The sequence below is a fragment of the Empidonax traillii genome, unplaced genomic scaffold, assembly GCF_003031625.1.
Source record: "Empidonax traillii isolate 1590-97213 ecotype Southwest subspecies unplaced genomic scaffold, ASM303162v1 scaffold1289:size253552, whole genome shotgun sequence".
In the NCBI taxonomy this organism is placed as follows: domain Eukaryota; kingdom Metazoa; phylum Chordata; class Aves; order Passeriformes; family Tyrannidae; genus Empidonax; species Empidonax traillii.
The window spans coordinates 242,209-253,552 of NW_020956482.1; the positions used below are offsets into that span (position 1 = coordinate 242,209).

Below are 11,344 nucleotides of genomic sequence, written 5' to 3' on the forward strand. Positions count from 1 at the left end.
GTCCTGTAATCATTCGGCTTTTTGCTGAAAGCCCAAGAAAAATTTTGGTGGAAAGAGACAGAGGAGCCCCGGGCAGGTCCCCGTTGTGTCGGTGGGTGTCCCACGGCATCTGCCGGAAAGGGCTAAAACTGCGTCCTCGGTCAGGAATTATTTAAGGAGGTAATTGCCGAGGGACAGAATTCACTCCCTGGGTGTGCTGGAGTCATTCTTGGGTGTGGATAAACATTCCTCGGGAAATACGGGAGAGTTGGTGTATTTGTTTGCCTTTGTTACACTTATCTCCAGCTCACTGTGAAATTGGCAGCAGCGCACAGGGCTCGTACTCTTCATATTTTTGTGTGCATGTTAGCAGTGCTTCATCTCTTGGGGTCTGAAAGGAGCCTGCCGTCTTATTTAGGTTTTAGCAGGTGATAGCTATTAATAGCTATGTTTTCTAATGGGCAAAAAAAAAAAACACACACAAACCCACAGGGTTTTAACGATCAATATTTAAGGAAGGTTTGCTTGTGGGATGGAATAACATGTAAGGTTGGAAGGGGCCCATAAAGGATCATCAAGTTGGAAGGGACCCATAAGGATCATCAAATCCAACTCCTGTACTTAACTGTTAGTGTGATGATACTCTAGGATATGTGTAAACAGTGTGAGATCAAGCTAAAGTGGTGACTAATGTCCTCTTAGAGCCAGTTAAGTTGTATTAATTCGTGAGACTGTAGATCTCTTTCATTCTTCATACCTGGTGTTAGAGTGTATTGGTGCAAGAAGGTGACAGGCAAAAAAAGTGTATGTACAGGCCTTATTATAGGTCAGAATGAAGTAACTTCTGAAAACTACATATTTAGTAAAGAGATTTAAAAAAAAAAAAGCCACCAACTTTTTCTTCATGCTTTCAAGTATCATTGAAATGTCTTCCCTTGTTCTTTTTTTAAACAGAAATACAACACTGAAGAGAATGTTTTTTTCTTCAGTAAATTGACATATTCCTGGTTTAGCAGGTGAGGATTTAATAAACTGCTTGTTGCTGTTCATTGATGCTCAGAGAACTGAAGACTGGGCACTTACTTTCCAGAATATCATTCTGTCTTGAGCCTAAGATTGCTATTAGATTTTTGCAGAAAAATCAAAGTTTGCAACACGTAGAGGTCATATTCAAGTCTGTATTGTCTATACATAGTAACAGGGATTTTATACATTATCTAATGGCATTATTGAAAACATATTTTGAAAACTAAACACATTGTTCTTGTCACAGCGGATAATACTTTTAGACAAGGGGATATAAAAGGCCAGATTAAATTATCCTTCTTTATTTGTTATCCTTTTTTTTTATTACCCGTCTATGTAAAGTTTGGCAATATACTAATAAGATTTCCTTTATCATGTGGTGATCATGTGGTGATCAACTATCTAAATCTCCAGAAACAAATATTCAGCAGTGCATGTAAGGTTTTTTTCCAAGTAGCCAATTTCATGCTCATTTTCCTCCCTCTTTGATGGCAGGTCACAAATTATAACTGTAGCTCACCTGCTCACATAGAATAGGAAGTTTCTCTGCTTCTTGAGAAATTTTCCACCAAAAAATAGGAACTGAAAACTAAACTCTATCAAATCACACAGCTTCCTGTCACTTAATATTTTGAGTGTTATTTTAGACAATTTTGCATGTTATGTTTTGTGACCATTACTAATTTTTAACATTTTTTTCTTGAAAAATTACTTCAGTCAGACTTACACACTTCAAAAATCCAAAAATGGGAAAAAACCATGTTTCTTGCTTTATTCAATATTCGTAATTTTAAGGAAAAAATGAAAATTATATTTGCTGTTAATAAGCTGAGACAAAACATCAGATTGTTTCAAGGATTCAGAGTATTCAATTAAACTCTGGCCTTGTTGAAATTACAGGGGTTCACCTTTGTTTTTTACCAATCCTTACATTCTACACCATAAATACAAATTTTTAGTTTTTCTAAGAAGTTGTGCAGTTTACTGAGTGCTTCTGTACGACATTATGAGCTCTTTATGCCACAGTGTTTGCCCAGATTTTCAAGCTAGACTGTCTTTTGTATATTTTAACCAATTTCACAATGTTTAACAAAAGAAGAAAAAAAACAACTGAAAAAATATTTCATATTGTGAACATTAGATATATTCCCTCTTTTCAATCACAGGTAAACAGGATAAACTATGGCTCATATGTTCGCACCTTAAGTGCTTGCAATCACAATGAGGAAGTCTCAAATTCACTGTTGCATAATAAACCCATAATCCTATGTTATGTTTCTTTAGAAATCAGGCATTCTGAAGGTTATGGTTTAGTAGATCTGTTTATCCTCTGGCAGCAGTGAGTTTTAGAACTGAGATGCATTATGCAGAATTCTTGAAAAACAGTTCCCACTTGAGTACCAATCAGTTTGCTTCCCTCACCTGTCTTAAAAACTGACGCTTTTAATGGGAGACTGTGTTAATTTTTTGCCTTAATTTATCATGCTTAAGACAAATGCACTTCGTATTAATGTTACATCTTCAGTAGATGTTTGGGTGGCCCCTGGGGATAGTGAGGTCTGCCCTCACCAGAATTTCTCAACCTCCAAAACCAGCATTTTTGAGTCCTGTTTTGTGTCCTGTGATAAGCACAGTAGCACACACAGTAGGCCCAAGGGCAGCACTGGCACTGAGGGGCACGGGAATGATACGCACTGGAAGGGCACATGTGAGGAGATGGACACTGTGCTTGTGTTGCAGCATTCAGGCAGGGAGATCCTCACTGACTAAAAAAGCATGAGAGCTGGCACTGACATTCTTAAGACCAGTTTTAGGGGTTTTTTACACTGAAGTGGATGAAAGCACTTTGTTGAAACAAAATTTCAACAGCTGAAGGTTTGCTGTAGGGAAACTTCCATTATACTTGTGCTGAAGCACAGTACTTTATTGTTGTTACCTTGCTTAAAGAGGAGTTGCAGCATGAGTCACCATCCCTGGAGGTTTTTAAAAGATGGGTAGGCATGGCACTTGGGGACATCATTTAATGGTAGACTTGGTGCTGTTAGGCTGACTGTTAAAGTCATCTTAAGGGTTTTTTCCAACCTAAATGATCCTGGAATTCAGTGACAACACACTCCTGTGATAGAAATGGCATTTCATTCCAGATCAGAATAGTAAGTGGGTAATGGTACAACACATGTCTGTTTATGAAGTACTGTGTTTTTCTGTAAAGAAATACAGGATCGGAAATGTAGACAGATTCTGAGGTATAAAGGTTCCTCAGAATTTGCTGTTCAGATGTGACAATCTGCTTGGGCTCTCCTTAATTCAGTGTGAATTTCAGTGCATTCAAGGTAATTGTAAATATGTTCCACTGTTTAGTCTGTAGCTTTTATAGGATTACATGTATTACTTTGGTTATAGACTTTATTTACATACGCTAAATTATATAATTATCATTTTGAATTATTAGTTCTGCTTGTTTTGTCTGCTGCATTTCAAGCTGTCCAAATTAATTGCTTTCTTTCAGAGTGATATCTACAGGCTACAAGAAGCCATTGGAAAGGGAGGACCTGTTTGAACTCAGTGAAAGTGATTCACCATATAGTGTGTGTCCTAACTTTGAAAAGCAATGGAGAAAAGAAATCCAGAGGCCAGCTACAGGATTAATGGTAGCTATAATTCTGACAATAGGCAATATCCTCTTCTAAAGTTAAGGCGTCTGAAAACTGGAGAAGATTTAAAAAATCTTGTTGTTTATTGAACAATCTACATTTTGTAGGACACAGAGGCCCCTCAGTGTTGGGATCAGTGATCTCTAATATGGCTATAGAACCAATCTCTGATATGGCTATAGAATTTTCAAACTTACCTCTTAGAATGATATCCTGTTACATTACAACATTTCAAGTGATAAAGAATGTACTGTGACGGGTATGGAATGTACAGTGACTTTTATTTGTTGATGAATTACCATATTACCAAACTGTCCAACTCATTTTTCCCTCTGAACTTCTCTACTTCCCTGTGTCTTTGCATCTGTATTTCAGGTAGTAGAAGAGTTTATGAGCAGCTTGTTTATTTGTAGTCACTGTCTTACAGAACATGCAAAGCAGGCTTCAATTTTCTTTAATTTCAACAATATTGAGTTTTACAGATATTTGGGTTTTTTTTTTGCTTGAGTCTTGTTTTACATTTTTATGTAAATCCTTGACAGTTTCAGTCACAGCTACTGTTTGTTGTAGTTCCAATGCACAGTAGTTCCAGTCTAGTTCCAACCTCTGTAATATCAGGAAGTTCATAGGATGAGGATCTCACCTGTAAGAGTGAGGCTTTTGCTTTTTAATGACTTACTGGTGAGTCCTACAGAGTCTCCTCTTACTGCATTTCATCAGCGTTTTTCTTAGCTATTTATGCATTTGCCCTTCCTTCCACTGATGATATAAACCCGCAAGCCCTTTCTACTGGAGCATTTAAAAGTATTTGCCAGTAAGGATAATTTTAAATTCAGAAACTGTTTTTATAATTTGAGTAATCTGAAAAAAAAATCCTGTCATCATTATGATGGTGTTAGATGGACAGTTTCATATTACGTATTTTATATTGTAAAGTGGGTGAAGTTCAAAAATTTTTTTTCTCTTAATTCTGTATATGTTTTTGTAATCTTGCAGGCTTCTTACATCCAAAGAATGCTATTGAAGAAAACAAGTTTCCATAAACCATCTTTGATTTTGCCATTATGGCAAACATTTAAATATTTATTGATTAAACTTGCTTTTCTGAAAGTTGCAGCTGACGTTCTGGCTTTTGTGAGTCCACAAATAATGAAGTAAGTGTTCAATGTGTTTTACTTTATTTTCAAAGAGAAACAGTAATAATAAAGTTGAAGGGTTACCAGTATCAAAACCAATTTAAGCAACAGCTTAAATGTTTAAAGATTTTATCCTCCCCTTCTGTGATTACCTGAAAATGATTTAATGAGGGAATGGTCAAAGCGATCAGAAATTTTATAGATAAAGCAGAGACAAAACCAATAGAAGTTCCACAATGCTCTATGTAAGTAGTTAATATATATAAATAAAAAAAAAAAAGTCAAATATTAAGAAAAAGGGACTACAAAGATATCAAACTTTTCTGCTTTTTTGTCTTTGATTTTCCATCTCTACTTTTAAAAAGCCTCAAATATATAAATATATAGAGAGCTTCAGCATTTAATGGAAAACTGCAATTATTCTGTTATCATATTGTTTGTATCATGAAGTTCCAGTGAGATGGGTACCAAGTGGTTTTAGGAAATTGTGCTGACCACAGATGTGTTAGGAATTGATCAAACACTTGAGTGTTTACAAAGAAAAGACTTAGTGAACAGAACTATCATTAACCTTCAAACTACACCCTGAATCAGTGTAATCCTGAACAAAATGGTTGACCATAAAATCTGTTTAAAATAATCTTTTAGTAACACGAGAATCAGAATTTTCCTCTAGACTTTTTTTTTTTTTTCTCTCTCGCTTTCGTGTTTGGCAGTTGCAACCTTTCTAAGTACAAATATATAATTATTTTTTTCTCTTTTTCTTTTATGAAATAGTTTTCTTTTATTCTTTATTTGTATTCCATTGTCAGAGAAGTTAGCAATAGCACATGTCTAGATTTGTATTGGAGAATTGTTTCTAAGCTAACAAATTCAAAAACAATGATAAAACCAGTCACTTTTAACATCATATTTTGTTGTGACCTTCCACCACAACTGGACCTAAAATAGCCTCAGTTAAACTCAATATCTCAGTTTACTGAGCTTTTTATTGTTGGTTGTTGATTTAATGGGCAGAATTTAAAATTTTTTTTTTTTCATTTTCAGAGCAATGATAGTGGCCAGTGAAAGTCAGCCTAGCTCATATTGGAGGGGTTGTGGCTATGCTATTGCCCTGTTTGTTGTAGTTCTCTCACAAACTCTTCTCCATCAGTTATACCACCGTAACAACATACTTACTGCAGCCAGAATCAAGACTGCAGTTGTTGGCCTGGTATACAAAAAGGTAATCACGTGTTCTTCTACTTCTCCTTCAAAACAAAACCTAAAACATACACACAGTGTTCAAAGACAATGTGCCTACCAGCCTGATCAAAACACAGGATGTGATACGCTCGGTGACAGGATAACAGGCTGAGGTTATTTTTTCATGGTTGTTTATTTATAATAATTTGGAATTTCAGCGGCGTTTCTGTTGTAAGACTCTGAGCCTGAAACTACAAACTCTTTGTCAGCCACATGTACAGACATAATGTTGGAGATATATGTAGAAACGGAATTCTATTTTGATTATGGGTTAAGTTCCCGAATTTGGTGAATAACATGAGAAAACCTGTTAGGTGGGATGTCTGGGAAAAACTAAAGGTATCAATGATCACTATTGTTACTGTATAGTAGCAGTGAATATGAGAAGCTGAAGTCTGTCACTCTGTCTCCTTTGGAGGTTACAATTTCCCCCAATTTTAGTTAACTTGCTTTTGAGTTGAATATGCAGTACTTTCATTGGTTTTCAGATTTTTAAAAGATGGCTAACCACTGTGGAAATCTGTAGCTTATTCCAGCTTTAGTAAGATACACTGAGCATTAGCTAATTTAATAAGATACACAGCATTAGCTACAAGGGATGCAAATGCTTATAATGCAGAAGTAAAAAAGGTTGTCTGATCTGCTAAACTTAAAAACTTTTACTGTCCTGTTATTATGTAGGATATGAGATAAGGCTGGTTTCTCAGTGCTGCACCTTTTGTTATGAACAGGGCACATGGGTGTTTTTACTGCAGTATTTAACTATTAAGCATAAGTTAAAGAAGGAAATAACCAAAAGCTGAACTAAATTACTGTCTTTGTTAATTTAAAATATAGTCTCTTTCTCAAGAGTCAAACTTATTTTTTGGCATAGACTTCTCAGGTATTTGCTGAACCAGTACACAGAATTTTACTGGTAACTTGCAAACGAGTTCAATAAAGGAATTAATTCTCTCAAGTTACATGTCAAGGTGTGTCAGTGCATCAGGTCATGAGCAGGAGAACAGAAGATTCAGCTGGAGTGGGCACATCTTCTGGGAAGTTTTCTCACTTACAGAGTAGAGATACAGCCTCTTCCTCTCTTAGTAGAGTTGATTAGTGAATGTCAGGCCAGAGCTGTGTATGACACATGGGATGGATGGTGGAGTGAGCTGCTGCAGCACTGTCTTGTTGCATGCAGGAGTTCGAGGTGACACAGTGGAAAAATGTGAGGCACTAACAGGGAGAGAGAGTGTGTGTGTGTGAGCTTATCTGGGTGTCAGTCCCGAGACACCAGGGACGTGTGGTGTCTGCCTGCCACACTGGAATGGTACCTCTTCTTGCTGTGAAGTCTCTTGGTGTTGGTTCCTGCACTGGGAGATTCTAAGCCAGGCCAAAGCTGAGGCTTTCTGAACCCTCTTTTGACCATGTTGCTATCAAGAGTTGCAAGTCTGTTCCACCAAGCTGAGCTTTGCTCCAATTACTGCCCTCTTAGCAATGTGACCTCTGTATTTTCTGGTTGCAGGCCTTAACTTTAGCAAATTCCTCACGACAAAACTATACAACTGGGCAGATTGTTAACCTGATGTCAGCAGATGCTCAGCAGCTCCTGGAGCTAGCTCTCAACATGAACGTGTTGTGGTCGGCACCTTTTCAGATCGCCATGGCTGTCGTCTTCCTCTGGAAAGAGCTCGGCCCCTCGGTCCTAGCAGGTGTTGCAGTGCTGCTTTTGGTTATACCTGTAAATGCACGCATTGCAGCCAAAGTAAGAAGGCTGAAGGTGAGATGTTTAAATTAGCACAGTAATTAAGTTGTCATAAAATACTGTTAAAATAGTGTTGGTATATCTAAGCTAACCTGCAGACAAATAAACTGTGCCACGCTGCAGCTCTTTCCCAGCGAGGGGGGGGAAGTGTAACTGCAGGAGCCAAGCCATATGTTTGGTAGCTAAACCAGCGTGTAGGTTGGATACCTAAATTTTCATTTTTCTGAAAGAATATTTTTGCATTACTGAAAATCACTGTATGATTCGATGTAGGAAACAGCTATGGGGGGTTTTTTTGCATATTACATGAGCTAATTCCGTTCAGTAAGGGATTTTGTAGGATTATGGCCCTTTTCCACTTCTATTATTCAGACTAAGCTGCACAGTAAAAATTTAGCATGTTCTCCTGAGGTTATGGGAATTCCCCTAGAGGTAGTGTGTGTGTGTTCTGACTTCTTTTATGTTTCTCTGATGCTACAGATCTCTTGGCACTGTATTGCCCATCACTGTTATAATTTCTGTGAGCTCCACGGAAAAAGTACTACTACCTTAAGTCTTGCATTGCTTTCAAGGCAATTTGTTGTCTTATTCTATCTTTGGTGGTGTAACTTGCAATGAAGACTGTCCCCATTAATTCTTTTTTAAGGCTGAGACAGTTTAGAGATACTGACAAAACCCCCCAAAAAACCTCTCACCTCTTTTTCAGGTGAGGTGTAGCAGCTGCAAATGCACTTAGATCCCTAATGTGACATGAGAGAGAGAGGAAATACAAAGGATAATAAAATCATTCTGTCTAAAAGTTTTCAACTTGTTGTTATATATGAATAAGACTCCAAACAGTAAAGAAGCTGTTACTGCGTATTTTTGAAATGTGAGATGCAGAAGAGCCTGAGTGTAGCATAAGAGTGAGGAGAATTTCTGGGTTTTTGGGTTGTTTTAATAACAATGTATTCATCAGTAACAGAGGAAATTTTCTTCCTAATTTCTGTGTATGTGCATATATATATGTATACAGTGTTTTATATTCATATAATTACATATATATTCACATGTGGGTGTATTTAGTGTTACACAATATTATTATTGAGTCTATATTTACCTGCTTAGCAGTTTTTAAGATTACAAAACATTACCATTCCTGAACCCCCTGGGAACTGGCAGCCTGGTAAGATTTTAATTCAATGGAAAGAAAAATAAACTGGACAAGAATTGAAATGTGCATTTAAGCTATTTTAGGGTAAAATAGTTATTTTCATGTATTTAATCCCATCTAATTTTTTTTTTTACTATGTCTGTGTGAAACTGGTATAACTGCAGTGCTAATGTGTTTTTCAGCAAGGTAAAAATAGCATAAAAGTGTCTGCAGTGCACTGCATATTTTACTTTCCAAAAGCATTCATTTTTTGAAAAATGAAAACATTTCTTTCTTTTAATCAGAAAAGCCAAATGAAGTATTCAGATCAACAAGTCAAGCTATTAAGTGAAATATTACATGGAATAAAGGTAATGACGCAACTAATAAGGGGCTTTGGGTTTTTTTAGTTAGGTTGTAAATGTAGTAACTTATTTTAAAAACTTAGGTTTTATGAGTAATGTTTCAGCTAACAATGATGCAAGTTTAAAGATACAACGTTTTAACATAATGTGCTTAAAGGTTTTTTGGAAAATATTTACTGGTTTAATTTGATCTGAAAAACTCAGTATCCATGATGCATTAATTTTATTACCAAATTTTTAATTGAAAAATAAAATATTTTAATAGATGTCTTAAAACATTTAGCAGAGTGAGGCTGTAGCATAGAAGAGAAGCACTTTTAAAAGTTGTCTTATTTTTGTTATTTATCCTGTTTTGAAACCAGCTCATCCTTTGTGATACATAACGGACACTTTGAAATCTGAAGAATTAAGAGTGACTAAAGTATATTTCCCATAAGAACAACCTAATTTAAAGTTACGTCTGATCCTGCTTTCCTTTGTAAAACATTCACATTTTTCTAGTTTGGCATTGGTGAATGTTTGAAAGTGACCTTGGAGATTAGGTTAATTTCTGAAGCCTGGTCACTGGTTTTTTGTTTTATTAAAATATGTCTGTTTGATTGTCTAGATCCTGAAACTTTATGCGTGGGAACCTGCCTATCAAAGGAAGGTCTTGAGCATTAGAGAACATGAAGTGGGTGTTCTGAAGTCATCTGGATATCTGACAACTTACTCCATGCTGACCTTGACATGTATTCCTTTTATGGTAGGTTTTATAAAAATATTAATTTATGCAAGACTGTTTCTCAAGTTCCCTGTCTTTTTAGTAGCTGACTGGCTCAGAAATGTTGCCTCTCAGTGCCTCAAAACATTAAATTTTCAACACACTATATTTGAATTCTCAGGTTATAATAGCGTGTATATGACTAGAGAAGAAGGAGAGAGATTGTGAATTGACCAAGGTTTTAGATCAAGGTTTTAAAGATCTCCACTAGAAAGTCAGAGCAGAAATGGGATCTTCTAAATGAAAATAAAACCAGCATCTTTGTATATATTTTAGAGTTAATGTGATTTTACTTCTTAATATATCTTTGTTATTTTTTTATTAAAAAGGTCTCATTGGCTACATTTGGAGTCTTCTTTCATCTGGACAAAGAGAATGTTTTAACAGCAACGAAAGTGTTTACATCTATTTCTTTATTCAACATTTTGCGACAACCTTTGTTTGATTTACCCTCTGTGATCTCTGCTGTAGCCCAGGTAAGCCTACTAAGAACAAGTGCTATAAAAGGCTAATTTTGTATTCTGTCATGTTTCAGCCATTTCTAGGAGTGATGAAGTAACTTGATTATTTTAAGCCACGTTTTATTGAGGTGAAACTGCACAGTATTCTTAATGGAATGCAAAGCATGAGGGCTGTTTAAAGGATGTCTCATTCTTTTAAGTACAGGGAAAATTGGGTAGCACACCTCATTGTGACTGAGCTTTCTGTTTCTTGCTTTTCTTCCTTCAGTGGACTAGACTCACCTTCTGCTCCTACTCTCTCAGTCTCTTTTCCTCATAGAAGATACGGTATGAACAATTTGGGCTACACATGGTTAAATCCCTGAGCCACTGTAATATATTGGAGCCCTTGGTACCAAATAGGGGAGACCCACTGTGGACTCTGCTATTCTGGGTTTGTCAAGTCACCACTGAAGGAAGTGGAGAAAAAAGAAGTAGAGCTCCTGAGGATCCCATATCAGCAACCTTCAGACCTAATGGTACACCAGTAGTGTTGCCCCCTGGGTTGGGAACTTCTAGCTTTTAAGACCCTGTTATTTATTATGGGTATAGCATATGAGCTGCTCATGAATGTACTCGATCACAGCTTGTACACAACTCAGCCTTTGTAAGGGAGGGGACCACTGGGAACAATTACCCATCCTAATTTGATTTAATTTATGATTAGCATACTGTTAGATCTAAACCTTTTCTTTTCCTGTTGGTTAACTTCTAGTAGCTTAAAAATAAGCACAAGGCTTAAGTTAATGTCGCTTTGTCCCAGCACGTCTCATGATGCACCCACAGTAAAATGTCTTTCT

At 36.5% G+C, this 11,344-nt stretch overlaps 2 protein-coding genes and 1 long non-coding RNA gene across 3 annotated transcripts in view; all 3 read left to right on the forward strand.

The window, feature by feature from the left end:
• The window catches only part of LOC114069530 (putative ATP-binding cassette sub-family C member 13), a 4,801-nt gene extending 1,070 nt beyond the window's left edge, over nt 1–3,731 (forward strand). The window contains exons 2-3 of the mRNA XM_027906372.1: nt 934–995; nt 3,515–3,731. Of these exons, the coding sequence (XP_027762173.1) occupies nt 934–995; nt 3,515–3,695 (243 nt within the window). The 3' untranslated portion in view covers nt 3,696–3,731. The remainder of the gene's footprint in view (nt 1–933; nt 996–3,514) is intronic.
• Nucleotides 3,732–4,289: 558 nt separating this feature from the next.
• LOC114069533 (multidrug resistance-associated protein 1-like) lies at nt 4,290–9,664 on the forward strand. Its single transcript, XM_027906373.1, has 6 exons — nt 4,290–4,340; nt 4,656–4,813; nt 5,843–6,020; nt 7,545–7,799; nt 9,222–9,287; nt 9,644–9,664. The coding sequence occupies exons 1-6, from the start codon at nt 4,290–4,292 to the stop codon at nt 9,662–9,664; spliced, it is 729 nt and encodes a 242-aa protein (XP_027762174.1).
• Nucleotides 9,665–9,935: 271 nt separating this feature from the next.
• On the forward strand, nt 9,936–10,885 carry LOC114069532. Its single transcript, XR_003573797.1, has 3 exons — nt 9,936–10,026; nt 10,374–10,520; nt 10,774–10,885. It is a non-coding gene; the product is annotated as an uncharacterized LOC114069532 (long non-coding RNA).
• The last annotated feature ends 459 nt before the right edge of the window (nt 10,886–11,344 follow it).